This window comes from Mastomys coucha, unplaced genomic scaffold (genome assembly GCF_008632895.1).
Source record: "Mastomys coucha isolate ucsf_1 unplaced genomic scaffold, UCSF_Mcou_1 pScaffold5, whole genome shotgun sequence".
Taxonomy (NCBI): domain Eukaryota; kingdom Metazoa; phylum Chordata; class Mammalia; order Rodentia; family Muridae; genus Mastomys; species Mastomys coucha.
Genome location: NW_022196911.1, coordinates 74,850,200 through 74,864,356, shown reverse-complemented (window position 1 = coordinate 74,864,356; position 14,157 = coordinate 74,850,200). Strand labels below are relative to the sequence as shown.

At 49.4% G+C, this 14,157-nt stretch overlaps 1 protein-coding gene across 6 annotated transcripts in view; it reads left to right on the top strand.

Moving 5' to 3' along the window:
• The first annotated feature begins 225 nt into the window (after positions 1 to 225).
• Positions 226 to 14,157, top strand: part of Ksr1 (kinase suppressor of ras 1) — a 138,999-nt gene continuing 125,067 nt past the window's right edge. For 2 of the 6 annotated variants that reach the window (XR_004113713.1, XM_031354589.1), the window contains exon 1: positions 230 to 691. Coding sequence is in view for 5 of the 6 variants with exons in the window: in XM_031354589.1 (XP_031210449.1) it covers positions 467 to 691 (225 nt within the window). In the remaining variant the exon portion in view is untranslated. Of the gene's footprint in view, positions 692 to 14,157 lie in introns of all 6 variants that reach the window. The other 4 variants (XM_031354584.1, XM_031354585.1, XM_031354586.1 and 1 more) reach the window with 4 other exon arrangements.

Genomic DNA, 14,157 nt, shown 5'->3' with positions numbered 1-14,157 from the left:
GCGTGTGTGAGAAGGGCGTAGTAGTGGGAGATGGGGGTAAAGGAACCAAAGAGGATTGGGAATCAAACTCTCAAGACCACGACATACACGAATTGGAGCAGGCGCAGAGCAGCCCCTTCTAGGCGTCAGGCGGGGCCAGAGTGCGGGCGGGGCCCCGAGGGCGCGGGCCAGAAGGCAGATGTGAGGCGCGGACTACAAGTCCCAGAATGCGCCGCGGCCCCGATCCGGCCCCCGCGGTCGCTTAAAGGCTCCTGCAACCACAGCCGTCGGGTCGCGGAGGCTTTCGCTTTGCCGCCGCGTCTGGGCGGTAGGAGGAGCGGACTGGGCAGCAGGCTTTCGGGACTGCAGGCTTCGGCGGCGCCGAGGGGCGCTCCTAGTGCAGCCTTCCCGGCTCGGGGCTTTCCTGCCGAGGCGCCCGTGTCCCCGGGCTCCTCGCCTCGGCCCCCAGCGGCCCCGATGCCGAGGCATGGATAGAGCGGCGTTGCGCGCGGCAGCGATGGGCGAGAAGAAGGAGGGCGGCGGCGGGGGCGCCGCGGCTGATGGGGGCGCAGGGGCCGCCGCCAGCCGGGCGCTGCAGCAGTGCGGCCAGCTGCAGAAGCTCATCGATATCTCCATCGGCAGTCTGCGCGGGCTGCGCACCAAGTGCTCCGTGTCCAACGACCTCACGCAGCAGGAGATCCGGACCCTAGAGGTAAGGGGCCGTTGAGCCCCACGTCCGGACCCGGCGGTGGCCCGGGAGCCGCCCCATTGCTTTCCTTCCCGAGTTGCATCCTGCAGCCGGGTTTGCTAGTTGGAGTCTTCCTCCCTTGCCCGAACTCGCTGATGCGGCAGTGTGAGGACCTACGGCCAGCGCTCACTTTGGAAGAATTTAGGGGAGTTAGGGGAGGGGGGTGTTAGCGTGGGACTGGATCTAGTCTCGAAGACCAGCGTGCCGAGTAGGATGCACATGGGCATCCCACTGCAAACCTCTTTTCCGCCCTCACCCCATTTCCAGTCCCCACAGTAGTCATTGTCCCACTGAATCACGCGCCGGTCTTTCTTTTCTCCGAGTGCTTTAAGTCCGGTAGCGTGGGCTGGGGTGATGGGGGTGGGGTGGGGGGGGGGGAACGTCCCCTGAAGTGTGAGCGTCAGTCGGTGGCACTGACTTTCCCTTCACTTGCCGCTCTCCTTGTCTGTTTCTTTCCTTTCCACCAGGTCTCTGCCGCTTTTCAAAAAGTGTTTGCTGAAACAGCATTTTTGCTGTTCGGGCGTTGGGGTGCTTGTCTTTGGCGATGTCACAGCGGTTCACTGCTTAAAATGAAATTACCCATTGACTTCCTTACTCCACCCTAGACATTGAGCTTTGGCCTAGGAAGGATTATACTGGGGAAGGGAACCTTTGGTAAGAGCAGGCTACTTCAGGGGATTGCTGACAGAGATGACCTGGAGTGCATTGAAGAAACAAGATGTGTGAGCTCTCTTCTCTCAAATTATAGTTGGGAAGTGCAGCATTAAAAGGATTTGGAAGAACCAGCCAGAAAGGTGGTTGGGATTTCAGAAGGGGAAGCTCCCCCACCCCCTTACACATTGGAGGAAAACAAGTGCCTTCCCAACTTGCTTTTGCCCAGAGACTGGAAGGCCTTTGAAAGTGAAGGGGTCAGTTAATAACTCTTTCCCTAAGGGCCTTTGCCCACCGGCATTGCCACATTTGGTTTCTGTAGGTGTGAGGATGACTTATTAGATACATAATTCCTCCCTCTCTCTCTCTCTCTCTCTCTCTGTCTGTCACACACACACACACACACACACACACACACACACACACACTCTCTATTGCTGATTGCATCTGCCAGCTGTCGTTGAGCCAGCCGGTGATTGCTGTAATTATTACAAGACCAGTCCTTCCTCCTCTCACACCACAAGCCTGAATCCTTGTTTGATCCAAACTGCTCAGGGTGACTCTCCCTTAGTTGTTATTTTCATAAAAGCCACGAAGCCAGGGACATTGGGAGACTCCAAACAGTGCTGGCTATTATTATTGTTTTTTTGTTACAGTTGCTATGGCAGGACTGACCAGGGCTTTGCTTTAAAAACAAACCAACAAAGCCCTGCACTGGGATTTTCTGCGTGTGGACTTCTTGAACACACCTGAGTATGTGTGTCCAGCAAAGTTCACTTTTTAAGCTGGTACAGTAGGAGGCCTTGTGTGTCATAGCTCGGGTCGGTGTCCTGCGCTGTCTATCTGTCGGGCTGCTGTGCTGTTGGGCTGTTGAATGTTTTGTGTTGGCCTTTGTGGCTCCTCTCCAGGTCCCTTTGAGGGACTCCTGGATCCCAGGGTGTTTGTAGGATGGCTTACTCTTTATTCTCTGCAAATTCTCTCTGTCCTCTGATGTTGCATATTTTGACAAAGTTGTGACATCAGATATACCTCAGGGTCTCCAGCGCTTCAGGCCTCTGAGCTGGTTAGGCAGCAGCCTCCCTACTGGGTGCACTGCGAGGTCATCCCTGGTGGCTTCTGAAGACCCATGGGCCATTTGCAGTGTGAACAAGACACATGCCCTGTTCTTTGCAGTGTATTTGAAGGGTCCTTCCGGTCCCCGAAAAGACAGGACTTCGGATGCCATTTCAAATGGGAATTTTGACCTTGGAGTTGGTTCCTTAGGATTATTACCAGCTAGTTTGGGTGAATCACTTCATCTCTGGGGCCTTAGCTTCCCCATGTGCTCGGCAAAGAGGTTGGAGTGGTTCCCGTCACTCTGTTTCTGAAAAGCTCTGCATTCTCTCTGGTTAAGTGATGGGGGTGGGGGCTGGGTGGGTGGGACTGGATGAGGACTCTGTTGGGTTAAATTAATGTGTATACTATTCTCTGTAGATGTCCCTATTTAAGAATATCACTGGACAGGTTATGTAAGTAGATGCCTTTATTACTCTGAGCATCTTGACCATAGAAGTGCAAGGGAATGGGAAGCCCCCGCAGCTTTACTCTCAAGCTTCCCCACCTGCCTATAAAGTGTGAATGGAGTGCTTTTACCTGTAGTGCTTGGTGGAGTCCGTGTCTGCTTATACACATTCCCTGGATGGGGCCTGGAGACATTCATGCCCAGGGCACATTTAGAAGAAGTGCCTAGAACTGATTTCCTGCAGGAGATGACACAGGGCAGGAAGAAGGCTGTATCAGGGCAGTCCAATCTAGCAGCATGTAGAAGGGCAGCTAACTCAGGCCTGTCTGAGGAGGCCAGAAGAGGGAGTCAGGAGCCCTGGAACTGGAGTTACAGGTTGTTACCTGTCATGTGGGTATGGAGAAATGAACTTGAGTCCTTTGCCTGAGCAGAAAATTCTCTTAACTGTTTGCTGTGCCATCTGTCCAGCCCCAGATTTCTGATATATATGTGTGTGTGTGTATACACATATATATGTATATATATATATGTATATACATATATATATATATACATATATATATATACTTTGAATGCCATTTAAAATGAGCTGGTTTCTTAGGATTATTACCAGCTAGTTTGGGTGAATCACTTCATCTCTGGGGCCTTAGCTTCTCTGTGTGCTCGGCAATGTATACATATATACATGTGTATATATGTCTATAATATATATGCATAATTATTTATATGACCTTGAGACAGGTCTCATTATGTAGCCCTGGCTGAGCTCAGCATATAGATTATTAGGTTGGATTTGAACTCATGGCTATTCTCTTGTTTTTGTCTCTTGGGTCCTGACTGAAGAGTTTGGCTTATACAACTATATCAGACTTCTGTTCTCTCAGGAGTCACAGGACACTTTGGTCCGTCTTAGCTCAACTCTCTGTGGGAGTGGTAACTTATGGGATGTCCCTTGTAGCACCCGACCAGGGGCAGGCTGCTTGAGAAGATCTCAGATCACCGTGGCATGCTGTCTGCTGATGGCTTTGCTCTGTGGAACAGTCCCACTGGGGTGAAAAGGGAGTTAAAGGAGATGAGGAGTATAGCTTGCTGGTAGAACAGTGGCCTTGGGTACTTAAGGCTCTGAGTTCAAATCTCCAATACTGCATGTAAAAGGGGAAAAAGGAGCCAAGGCTTAGTGTTCACTTCCTACCTGCCCAGCAGTCTGCTAGTCTCTTTTCAATCTCTTAGGAGCTCCACCAACTTCATCACACACTTCCCCTGTTTAAATGAAAGCACAGAAGGCACAACCAGAACTCAGTGTATCGGGATGAAGTTGCAGGGCTGTGCCTTTGGGTAGGATCTGGTGCCCTATCTCTGGCAGGCTCTCTAGAGCTCTCACTACTACACGAGGCAAGCAGGGATGTTGTCACTCTTCAGCTGTGCTCATCGAGGGACACCTGGCCTGCTATACAGCTGGTCCTACTGGTCTCATCTGTGGGTTCACTGTGGGTCCCATCTGTGCACTGGGGAGACAGCGGTGTGCAAAGCAGGTGCCCACATCACCTCATTCATGTTCATTCACTTTCTTGGCACTCTGTCATCTGTTCTTTCTTGCCAGCCTATTAGCACGGCCTAGAAACGGGCTTCATCTTGGCTTGGTGTCTTGTATGGGTTGCAGGGTTGCTAAAGGGCTCACCATATCCTCCGGGGAAAGGATAACAGAAGCAGTCGTGGGTACAGTCTCTGCATTTGACCACTGGAGGCTTTGCCTGGGAAGGCAGAGACACTCATCTAGTGGGCTGGGCAGAGTTCAGGGTCTTCTGTGTGAGGGCCTGGCTTCTTCACAGCCCTTGGAAGTGTCCAGTGGAACTTCTAAAAGTGAAGGGATGTGTTTACTAGCCAGGCCTTCCGTTACTACCAGTGTGTTTACAGCAACCCTAGCTGGTGCCTACATTGGCTCCGGTAGGTGGAGTGCCCTCCTGGTCTTTGGGTGTGAGGGGTGTGTTCAATCTAAAGTGGTCATCAGGCAGTAACAACAGAGCCTCCACTACACGGCTGGTAGAGAGCTGTTCCACATGGGCCCTGAGTTAGGAATCTCGTAGAATCTGTCAGTCTGACCTACTGGTTCTGTAGGAAACATTGCCAGAGTCTGGGTGACTGTTCCCAAGGCAGACTTCTCCGGAAAGATCTGACTGGAACCTGGTTCTCTTTTCCTAGCTCAGGTAGTGTCTAGAAAGCGACATTTCTCTGCCCTGGTTTTATAACCTTTTGCCTGAGAGACTCCAGTTATCACCAAAGGGACATGGAGCTGAGGGCCCGTCTTCTTTGGTGTCCACTTTCACCTTGGTGACTTCTACCCTGGACAGACCCACTTCCCAACTGTCCTTCAGAGGAGGCCTAAGGAGGACATGCTGTGTGTGAAGGCTGTGAGCCGATGCAGGCCTGGATGCTGGAGGGAGGAGGCCTTATCACATCTGCACCGAGGACCTGCAGGCTGGGGATGCTGCCTGGGGTAGAGAGGGAACGCCTCCTAGCTGCAGGGCTGTCCCTTCTCTCAGACACCTGGTTTGGCTCATAATCCTGGGAAGCGGCATTCCATTCCAGATGCTTCCGTGCTTGCCTGCTGGCGGTGGTCCAGAGAGGGACCATGCACAAAGGTGCCTGTGGTGACACTGCAGACGTGCAGAAAAGTGATAAAGCTTTGGTTGAGTCCTTAAGCTGAGCCTTAAAATTTGTCATTACATTTATTCATGATGTGTGTGTGTGGAGGTCAGAGCACAGCTTTGTTGAATCACTTCTCTCCTACCGTGTAGATGCAGGGAATCAAACTCAGGTTGTCGGGCTTGGCAGAAAGCCCTTTTATCCCTCTGAGCCCTCTTACCAGCCCTCTAAGTTGTTGGTTTTGTTGTTTTGTTTTGTTGTTTTTAATCCTTGCAGAGCAGGCTGTCTAGTGTCATTTTTACATTTAGTTCAAAGGGTGTCCACTTTTCACCTTGGTGACTTTTACTCTGGACAGATCCACTTCCCAGCTGTCCTTCAGAGGGGCCTAAGGAGGACGTGCTGTGTGTGTAGAGAAGGCCCAGATGCTGGGGGTGGGGGGCTGATCACATCTGCACCCAGAACATGCAGGCCTGGGGATAAAGACGGACTGCCTCCTAGCTGTAGACACACCAAGGTTCATGGGAGTGACCTCTGCAAAGAGAGGGCCCACATACATCAGGAACATTCTTGAACATTCTCCATGTGAAGTTCTCCAGTAGCCTCTTAACATATGCTTCATTACACTGATCATTTAGTGCAACTGGGAGAATTCATTCCCAGTGTGAAGATTCTGTAACTGAACTAGGAGAGCCAGAGAGCCTGAGTTTAGTAGATAGTTAAACCTGAGTTGACTGGCTTTGAACTTGCAGCCATCCTCCTGCCTCAGCATCCCCAGTGCTGAAGTTATAGACATGTGCAGCCAGCCATTCCCTGTCTCACCTTGCAGCCTTTCCAGCTGCCTCTAGAAACCTTGATGGGGGAGGGCTTGGGGAGGGACTTTGGTTAGTGATGACTATTGACAGCGAGGGAATGGATGGTCAGTAAGAGAAAGGCCTGGCCCAGAATGGGCTCACTTCCAGCTCACTGGATCCACTCGTGACTGCCCTGGACAGCCTTTGAGTCTCAGCATTGGGTGCCTTCCCTCCCATACAGCTCTGCACATCCTCAAAGCAGGTGGTGAGGCAACCAGCCTGGCTGGTTTCATTCTGAGAAAGGAGAAGCTGCTTTGAGATGGACTTACTCATATTTTATTATTGTTTGAGACAGGGTCTCTCTGTGGAACTCTGGCTGGCTGGAACTAGGAATGTAGACCAGGCTGGCTACGAACTCACAGAGATCTGCCTGCCTTTGCCTCCTGAGTGCTGGGACTGAAGGTATGCTCCACCATGCCCAGCCCACTCAGGTTTTTTTTTGTTTTGTTTGTTTTTGTTTTTTGTTTGTTTGTTTGTTTGTTTTTTCGAGACAGGGTTTCTCTGTGTAGCCTTGGCTGTCCTGGAAACTCACTCTGTAGGTCAGGCTGGCCTCGAACTCAGAAATCTGCCAGCCTCTGCCTCTCAAGTGCTGGGATTAAAGGCATGCGCCACCACCGCCCGGGTTTTTTCTTTTTTCTTTTCTTTTTTAACAGCTACCTGCTTTATTCTTTCTGAGCAACTCTGAGACAAGGAGTGTATCTTCTAACCTGCTACCTTTAATTGCAGTGCTTAAGATACACACTGATGCCTGCTTCCTCTGCACAAGGGAAGCACAAAGCTAGGCGACTTCAGAATCACCTGCCAGAGCCAAGCCCTAGGCACCCTCCCCCCCTTTTATTCTGACTCCTCCTCTATCTTCACTGCATTTGCATGGGAAGGTGCGTGCTGTGCTCTGTAATATTCAGGAGCTTGCAGTGCGTGCCTTGCAAGTGTCTCTAGTTCGTGTGCACTTTGTGGTGTCACTGTCAGTGAGCTTACCGTGCACACCACACATTCCTTTAACCAGATGCCAGTTTTCTTGGCTTTGGTTTCTCTGTGTAGCTCTGTCTGTCCTGGAACTCGCTCTGTAGACCAGGCTGGCTTTGAACTTGCCTCTGCATCCTAAGTGCAGGGATCAAAGGCACACAACCTGCACTGTGAGGCATGTCCCAATGCTTCCTTATTTGGACTTTTTTAAATACTTTTTTTTGGCATGCTGACATATCTTCCTACAGGTTAAGATTTTTGCTGAATTAAAATGTATGAATACATTTAGTATCTGTCCACTTAGGTTAAAAATTTATTTATTTTTTTGGGCTGGAGAGATGCTTCAGCAGTTAAGAGCACTGACTGCTCTTCCAGAGGTCCTGAGTTCAATTCCCAGCAACTCCATGGTGGTTCACAACCATCTGTAATGGGATCTGATGCCCTCTTCTGGTGTGTCTGAAGACAGCTACAGTGTATTCATATAAATAAAATAAATCTTTAAAAAAATTATTTATTTTTATGTGTATGAGTGTTTTACCTACATGCATGTATGTGCACCACATATGTGCCTTGTGCCCTCAGAGGCCAGAAGAGAGTATCGAATCCCCTCAAATTGGAGTTAGCAGATGTATAACCCACCACATAGGGGCTGGGGATCAAACCTAGGTCCTCTGGAAGAGCAACCAGTCCTTGCAACCACTGAGCTATATCTCTGGCCATCTGGTGTCTATTTAAAAAAGGTTTTTTTTTTTTTTTTTTCAATACGTTGGTATTTAAATTACACACACACACACACACACACACACACACACACACACACAGAGTATGTATAGATGTGGGTGTATATGCCACAGCAGCGAGGGGGATGGGGGCGGGGAGTAAAGGTGAGAGGACAACTCTGTAAGTTCCAGGATCAAGCCCAGGTCTGCCAACTTGGCAGCAAGCGCCTTTGCCCAGGCGCTTTACCTGCTAGGGAGGATGAGAGCAGAGTGGTTGGGAGCACTGAGCTAGAGCCTCTTCCCTGAGTGACACACAGTAGTACTTTGAATGTGCCCAACTGACAGGGAAGACGTATGCCTTGTCCTAAGAAAAAGAAATAGCTTGTCCCTCTCTCCTTCCTCCATTCTGAGGGACCCGGAGGGTTGAGTGGGATTTTTGAAAGCTGAAGTATCTTGTGTGGCCTGGCTCACCCCAATGGATGATCTTTTTTGTACCACCAACCACACCCAGGCAGAATGGACTGCCTTTGTCCCTGACAGTTCAAGGCTTGCTCACTGATAGCTCTCCTGAAAACCTTCCCTCCAGTAGAGCCTGGACTTGGAAAACTTCACGAAGAGGCTGAGGTTCCCCCCCCCCCCACACACACACACCTCCACCCTCCATTGCTGGTTTCGCTGTCAAGATAATTGTAATGACACTCTTCGCTTTCAATGTCTGCGTTCACAGAGTAGGGTGGCTTCTCAAGTTCAAGGCCAACCTGGACTCTAGGCTATAGAGTGAGTTCCAGGCCAGCCTGTGGGCTGTATGGTGAGGCCTCTGTCACGTGGCCTGCTCACTTTCCAGTTACTCCTGCACATCTGGGCCTTCTCGCTTGCTCTCAGAAGCACCCGCTCCAGTTCCTCCAAGCAGCTGCTCACCAGCTTCCATGGCAGAACGGGGTCACTTTCTCTCTTCCTCATCTCCATCTCCCGCCTCCCAGCCGCTCCACGATTTATAGTTTGCCTTGTTTCTCCTTCACAGTCTCATAAAACCGTTCTCCAGCTTTTTTTAAAAAAAAAAAAAGGAAGAAAGATAGAGAGAAACAGACATTTTTCTAGTTGTTTCCAGATATGGTGAAGACCCTGCCTCTCCCTAGGCAGCTCACCTCACACCTGTGGAAAGCAAGGCCCTTCCCATCACTGCCTTGCCTGCAGTTGGAACTGTGTATTTCTGACATCTTCTTTGGGCTTCTTTTCCTATTTTTTTTTAAACTAGTATTATTATTAGTACCATTATTTTTTACTTTGCATCCGAATCGCTGGCCCCCTCACCCCTTCCACAATCCCTCTCCGCTCCCCTTTTTTTCCTATTGTAAAACCCAGGTCGGAAGTGCAGAGGTTTACTCTGAGGCCAGCTGTTGAGATAAAACAAAAACTCTGTCATGTATTCTTACACATTAAAAAAAGTCTTGGGCTGGTGAGATGGCTCAGCGGGTAAGAGCACTGACTGCTCTTCCGAAGGTCCTGAGTTCAAATCCCAGCAACCACATGGTGGCTCACAAACATCCGCAATGAGGTCTGACACCCTCTCTTTTGGTGCATCTGAAGACAGCTACAGTGTACTTACTTATAATAATAAATAAATCTTTGGGCCAGAGCGAGTGGGCCACCGGAGCAAGCAGAGGTCCTAAATTCAATTCCCAACAACCAGATGAAGGCTCACAACTATCTGTACAGCTATAGTATGTACTCATATACATAAATTAAATCTTAAAAAAAAGAAAGAAAGAAAAAAGTCTCAATCTAGACAGCCCCACCCCCCTCCACACATACACGTGGCCCTCACACCCAAGTGCTCCAGGATGCCTGCATTTCTCTGTTCTCTTGCTGCTGGGTAGCGGAGCATCTTTACTGGGCAGATTGCACCGGTGAAACCGTCCTGCTTGCTTGCAGTTCCCTCCCCCTTCTTCATTTTTCTGCCCTGGGAATAATGACAAGAACGAGCTCACATTTGCATTCACAATTTTGAGGGAGAAAAATGGAGACTAAAATATGCAGTGCAGGAACCAGCCAGCTCTGATTAGGAAAAATAAATTTCCACACAGCACCAACTGCAGGCTAGTATCGGCAGGGTATTGATCGGGAGGCTTTTGCTTTCCATGGCTATGAACGGCTGATGGGGTGGGGGTCTCTACCATATCTGCAGGCTTTGAAACTAACTTAACTGATTAATTTTGGTCTTCGATATTTGTTTTTTGTTTGTTTGTTTGTTTTTCATTTCTTAAAGACAGACTCTATCTAAATAGTCTCCATATTTAGCCCCCATTGCCTAGAACTTGCTATCTAGACCAGGTAGGTGGTTCTCTAAGTTGAAGTGATTCTTCTGGAACCTCAACCTCCTGTGTGCTGGGATTTCAGGTCTACACCATCATGCTCAGTGCACACAGTTTTGTTGAAAAGAAAAAAAAAGAAATCAGAGATTATCTTTTTTCACGGTTTATTATTTTGTGTGTATGTCTTAGTCACTGCTCTGTTGCTGTGAAGAGACACCATGACACAGCAACTCCTAGAAATGAAAGCATTTAATTTTGGGGCTTGCTTCCAGTTTCAGAGGGTTAGTCCATTATCATCATGGAGAAGAGCATGGTAGGCATGATGCTAGAGAAGTACCTGAGAGCTACATCCTGATCTACAGGTGGAGGAGGAGGTGGGAAGAAGGGGTGAGGGTGAGGGGGAAGGTATTCAAGTACACCCCTCCCTAATGCACTTCCTAAGACAAGGCCACACCTCCCAATCCTTCTCAAATAGTGCCACTCTCTCATAGTGATTCAAATAATATAAGTAAGTCATTCTTACTCAAACCACCACAATGTAGAATGTTTTGCCTGGGTGTATGCTTGTGTGCTTTGTGCATGCCTGGTACCTGAAGAGGCAGGATTCCTTGGAACTGGAGTTAACAGGTGGTTGTGAACTGATATGTGGGTGCTGGGAACTGAACATGGGTCCTCCAAAAGAGCAGTCAGCGCTCTTAGATGCTGAGTCATCATCCAGCCCCAGTTACAGGTCATTTTAAAAAAGTGATCTACGTGTTTTCTCTCTCACTGAACAGAGCCTTAGACTCCTGTCCCACTAAGCTTAGGGTCTCTAAAAGGCTTCACTTGGCCTTTCCCATGTTGCAAGATGCTCCTTTGAAAGAGGGTTTTAAGTAGAGAATGTATTACGTTAGTGTGTTGTTGTGTCCCCCCTACCCCCACCTCAGGGGCTAAGGCCCTGAGGCTCCTGTAACACTGTGTCCCAAAGGATTCAACTAGGGACTCTTTTCCCCTTACAGTTGAGGGAACTTAGCCTTGATCCTTAGCCTTGAGTGAGGAAAAGACACTGTAGGCTTAGGTTGAACCAGTGTTGTTGTATTGGTGTTTTATAAACTGGAGGTCCCTCTTGAGGTGGAAGGCAGGGTTTGGTGATGGCAGAGAGCCAGCCCAAGCTCCAGTGGACTCAGTTCTAGGGAAAAGTGGCCTTTTGTTGGGGGAGGTGGTCTAGATGTGGTGGCACGGGTCTCTTGGCACTCAATCTCTCCACCGTTGATGCTCAGAGAGTTCTGCCTGTCTGGGCATCCCCCTCCCTCCCTGTTGCGTTTCTCCTCCCCCCCTTCCCCTACCCCCCACTTCTAGTTGGACAGAAAACAAAAGCAGGAGACATTCGGATGGCTCTGGGTGCTGTGTGAGCCTGGCGGGAGGAGAGGGGAAGGGCTGGGCTGCAGACAAGGAATGCTTTTTAAAACAAAAAAGGAAATGCTGGCTCGGAAGGGGAGGGAAGGAAGCTGCTTCCTCTTGCTAGTGGTGGCTTTTCTGTGTGTGAGAGAGAGGCGGAGTTCTTTCTGTCCCCTAGGCCTGAGGAAGCTGGCTGGGGCAGCCATGGGGACTCTCCAGCCTCTCTCCCTCCCTATCTGTTGCCTGAGGTTTCAGACTTAACAACTGATGCCACCCCACTTCAACCTCCTCAGATTGCCAGGTCAAATGGCGTGTGGTTTCCAAACTGCCCCCCATATCTGCTACAAATGGATGTGTCACCGTAGCTGACATTTTACCCTCTGCTTGTCACCCCGACCTCCTTGCTAGGAGTGCTCTCTGTCATGTGGTCCTTACACCAAGAGCTTTGGGGGTGGGGGAGTCCTCCCATCTTCCTCTATTTGCAGAAAAGGAACCGGTAAAAGAGGTGTAAAGAGCAAGAGCAGGGATTTGGGGATTTGTTAAGAAGGTGCAGAGCTGCCATTGAGCCTGGATGCTATTTTATTTTATTTTATTTTTTTGTGATAGCCCAGGTTAGCTCACTTTGTAGCTGAGGATGACCTTGAACTTTTGAGGTCCCTTGTGTATGCACTCCTGTGTGTGTGTGTGTGTGTGTGTGTGTGTGCATGCATGCACACTTGAGAGAGTCTCCACTTTTATGTTTCCTGGGATCAAACTCAGGTCCTAAAGTATGCACAGCACATGCTTTACCTGCTGAGCTATCTTGTAGGTCAGGGCTTTTTTTTTTTTTTTTTTAATTTTGTTTTTGATTACGTGTCTGTATCTCTGTGTGGTATGTGCAAGTGAGTGCAATTGTCTGTGGAGGCATCGGTCTGCCTGGAGCTGGAGTTCTGTGAGCAGCTAGCTATGAGTCACCTGACGTGGGTGCCGGGACCTGAACTTTTATCCTTTGAAAGAGCATCTAAGAGATTGGCTCTTAACCACGGAGCCATCTCTCCACCCCTTGTTTGTTAGAGACGAGATCTCTGCACTGTAGCACAGGCTGGCCTCTGACCTCAAGATAATCCTTCTGTCTTATACACCTATGCTCTGGGATCACAGGAGCATAGCAGTGTGTTTTTAAACTTTATTATGGAAATACTCAAACATACAAAGGTAGAAAGTGTGTTGAAAGGCTCTCCTCCCCCTGACACACACACATACACACACACACACATACCACACACACACACACACACCACACACATACACACACACACACACACACACACATACATTCTTGGTGGTGATTCCCCACCTAAGGAAGCTTCCATAGGAAATACCTTTGGTTAGTTTTGTTCACTCTGAAGAAGCCCACTTGAGAAGTGGTGGCCCTAGGTAGCTGGTCTCTGGGGAGGTGAGACCTAGGGAGATTTTTAGCCCAGCTCTCTGCCATCAGGCAGAGCAATGCCTATGTCCCTAGACTTGGGGGAGGGGCTCTCTATCTGGTGATCCCCAAGCTTGTCCTGCTCTGGCCTGGTCCTGTCAGTTATTGGGGGACTTCCTTATTCTCACAGCCCTCTCTCTCCCCAAGACCTAGCTAGGAGTTTGAAATCATTCTGAGTGTGACGTGTGACATGCCTAGATGGCCTGTCCACTCTTCTCCATGGCTCAGGCATATTTTCCTACTTTTCCTCTATCTGTGTCATTAGATAGGTGAATATGCATAATTAGTTAACTAAGTGTCTCAAAGCAGCGGGCAGCTGACCCCCACCCATCTCTGCTGGTCCAGACTGGCTGAGATCCAATACCCCAGCGGTGTTTCTTTGGCCTCTGCTGCTCCAGGAGCCTGGTTTTGCTGATTCTTCTGTCAGTGCTTTTCTCTGGGGTCTCTGGACGACAGCAACAGTCTGCTTCTGATCTTACAGGTTTCTGCTGCATTCTGTGGTTTTTCAGGTGCTGCGTCACCTTTGTTGGCTATTGGATGTTTCTGGGCTTAGCTTCTCAGGCACAGGGACGATGATGTCCTTATGGGAAGGGCCACTCTGGGGACATAGCAGGGTATGTATGCATGGGCTGCGGGGCCAATGTGACACAGTCATTTCCTGACTCCTTGCTAGCTCTGATCATAGGCAAGCTGCTCAGCTCTCTGTGTAAATTTTTTTTCTCAGTAGATACGGGAACACAGATGCTATTTTGGACCCTGTGAGAACTTATGCAGAGGGTGTGTAGACTAGAACCCAGTGTTTATGAAGAAATTCAGCACACATACACATTTTCTTGCTTAGCATTAATGAACCCTTTTGCAGGCTAGGGGATCGAACCTAGGGCCTCATACAGAACAGACAAGCGCCCTGCCACTGAGTTACACTGGGCATGTAGGTTGTTGTCT